This window comes from Ursus maritimus, unplaced genomic scaffold (assembly GCF_017311325.1).
Source record: "Ursus maritimus isolate PB19 unplaced genomic scaffold, ASM1731132v1 scaffold_8, whole genome shotgun sequence".
In the NCBI taxonomy this organism is placed as follows: Eukaryota; Metazoa; Chordata; class Mammalia; order Carnivora; family Ursidae; genus Ursus; species Ursus maritimus.
Window position 1 is genome coordinate 79,864,010 of NW_024426996.1, and position 2,886 is coordinate 79,866,895.

Consider the following 2,886-nt stretch of genomic DNA (forward strand, 5'->3'; position numbering starts at 1 on the left):
GGGGAGAAGCACACGTCCGGCCTCCGGGCCAGGGGAGAAGCCGGGGCAGGAGGGAGACGGAGGTCCACACCCACGCGGACGCAGCAGGAGGAACGGCTGCAGTCAGTCCTCCCATCACAGTGACCTTGACGCAGTGCCTTCAGCTGAGCCGCTAGAGCCCCAGGGGACCCTGCTGGGGGGGGTGGCAGCCTGGGAGCAGCCCGAGGCAGCTGAGGACGGGGCTGCTAACCAGGCCGAAGCCAGGGGGCCCGGCATCGAGTGCGGGCCCGGCCCGTTCAGGATCCGACTCAGGAAGGAGGCAAGATCCCAGCGTTCACGGGGGGGGGGCGTGTGCAGGGCTGTGCGGCGCTCGAGGGCGGGCCACCGTGAGAGCACGGGCTGTGGGGGCTCAGCCCTCCGCCCACGAGGCCCCGTCCACCCTCAGCAGGTCCCATGGCTGGAGCCCAGCCAAGACTGGTACAGGACACAGAGCGCGTGTGGGCAACCCCGAGATCGGAGCCTGGCGCTCCAACTCCCAGTCCTGAGCTCCGGGGCTTCAGGGAGCCCAGGCCCCCTTCTTCGAGGTCTCCACGGGGACAGAAAGGCTGGCCCCACTCACACTCTGTCCTCGGGCTGCCTGCCCAGCTGGGACTGAGACATCACGCCCATTCCCGGGACACAGACCCTCCCCCCAACCACCACGCAGTGCCGGCCCTCTTGGAATGCAGCCGCCTTAGAGAAGCCGCTGACAGCCCGCTCCCGCTCCCGGGTGAGTCTGCAAGACCCCAGGTGTTGCTGAAAGTAGCTGGGCTCACAGCCCCCACCAGGCTGCCTGCGGTGGTGATGCGGGTCCCTGCCCCCAGGACTGGGGGCAGGGGTGGAGGGAGACTCTGAGTCCAGGGACGAGAGGCGGTAGGTGCAGGCGGGGGCCTACATTGCATTGCCCTGCATCCCCTCCCACCATCCACGTTCTCATGCAAGGCCCTGCCTAGAGTGTCCACCCCTCTCTCCTCCAACAATCCCCCTCAAACCCAGTCCCAGTTCCGGTGCCGGAGGCTTCCCTCCCCAGGCTCCTTCGGTGCTCTCCACACCGGGCCTGCCTGTTCTACTGCTCCTGCACACACGGGAAGGCCCAGGAAAGGCTCCATGACCACCGAGGCCTACAGACCCAGATTCTGGATGCGGGGGACCCCTGCAAACTCCCGGCAGTGCAGAAAGGCCCCCCTCCGCAGGCAGCTGCTCTCCGGGGTCCAGCAGGGAGCTCGCCTCTCAGGCAGCCCTCTCTGATAGGGAGGTAACATCCACCGCCCAGGTCCACAGAGGGACAAAGACCACCTCTGGGCTGCTCTTCAGGCGGGCATCTGCCCCAAGAGCCTCCCTGGAGGCCCACACAGGCCCCGCTCACCCCCGTCCACCAAGCAACAGCCCAGGCTGCACCCAGCCCTGCCTCCAGCCAAAGCTGTCAGAGCCTCCTCCGTGCCACCAGGGCCCTGGCCCTGCTGCCCCCGCCTTGGCCTGGCCGGGGCCTCTGCGTTCCCACCTTCTAGGGGCCGCTCGGTCTCCCCAGCCCCTACACCTTGTCGACCAGGCTTCCCCTGGACAAGGGCCCCCGGGGCACCAGGTGCAGGGTCTGGGCGTGAAGAACTGACGGGGTGAGTAAGCAGTCCAGGGAATCTGGGCCCCCTTGGAGGGGGAAGCTGAGGCCCGAGCACGAAGCGTGTCCATGACCACAAGTAAGCCCTTGGGTGGCAACTGTGAGCAGGCTCGGCACGGGGAACCAGGGAACCCGGGAACCCGGGAGAGGGGGCAGGGAGGGCGTCCCCCACCCAAACCTTCCTGGGAAATGACAGACACCCCAGGGGCCCCGGAAGACATTCTGGCAGCCCCACACGTGTGAGGCAGTATGCACTCACACCCCCAGCACCCCACACAGACCCCGGGGTGCCTGGGCCTGTGCCAGGACACCTGTTTCCTGGAACAGCTGCAGGCCCGCGGCTCTGAGCCTCCCAAACGCACGAGAACGGCTCACGGAGGCCAAATGCTCACGTCGGGGCTCGCGGCCGGCCTCCTCCCAAGCTGGGGGTGCTGGCCCAGGTGAGGGGGGCTGGGTAGTGCCAGTCCGTCCTCCCCACCCCAACACAACCTGGCCTTGTCTCTTCTCAGACACAGAAGCACCACTGTTCCTACCTGGTGGCCTAGCCTCTGCTCCCCCTGGAGAAGGAGGGAGGGCCACCTGGGTCCACACCGCCTGGAGGGTCCCATCGGATTCGGATGCAGGGGCACCACTCAATCCCCCCAGGCGCACAAGGGTGGCACCTCCCGGGGTGCTCCTGCCGCCTGTTGGGGGAGGGGGAACAGCACAGCTGCACTTGAGCTTCTGACCCCAACCCCACACCCCACCCCACCTCGCTGCCCCTCCCGTCCCTCCGGCCTCAGTCTGCCTTCCGGGGAAGGCGGGGGTGCGGGAGGGTCCCGGCATCGGTGTCGGGGCGCCGGGGGCTCCCGGCAGGAGCAGGCCGAGGCGGCGCTCTCCGCTCTCCGGTTACCGCCCGGCCGGCGCCGCCGGCTATTTCGGGCGAGCTGGCCGCGCTCCGGGCGGCCCGGGCTCCGGAGGCCGCGGCGCCCGCCGCCCGCCCGCCCGCCCGCGCCCCGCGCCCCGCGCCCGCTCACCTGCCACCGGCGACGGCTTGCGCAGCACCAGCCACCTAGTCTTCCACTGCGGGGACAGAGGGAGCGTAAGCGGCCGCCGCGCCCCGCGCCCGCCCCGCGCCCGCCGCGCGCCCCGACCTTCTTGCCGTCCCGCAGCTTGACCTGGCCCTCCACCAGCGCCGCCTCGGTCATCTTCTGTCATGGTTCCCGCGGCGCCCGCCGCCCCGCGGCCGCGCAGCCCAGGGTCACTTTCAAAAT

At 69.7% G+C, this 2,886-nt stretch overlaps 1 protein-coding gene across 1 annotated transcript in view; it reads right to left on the bottom strand.

Annotated features, from left to right (window-relative positions):
- Positions 1-2,886, bottom strand: part of DOK7 (docking protein 7) — a 29,137-nt gene extending 26,251 nt beyond the window's left edge. Inside the window, exons 1-2 of the mRNA XM_040625383.1 lie at positions 2,767-2,886; positions 2,650-2,695 (exon numbers count right to left, since the gene is read on the bottom strand). Of these exons, the coding sequence (XP_040481317.1) occupies positions 2,650-2,695; positions 2,767-2,820 (100 nt within the window). The 5' untranslated portion in view covers positions 2,821-2,886. The remainder of the gene's footprint in view (positions 1-2,649; positions 2,696-2,766) is intronic.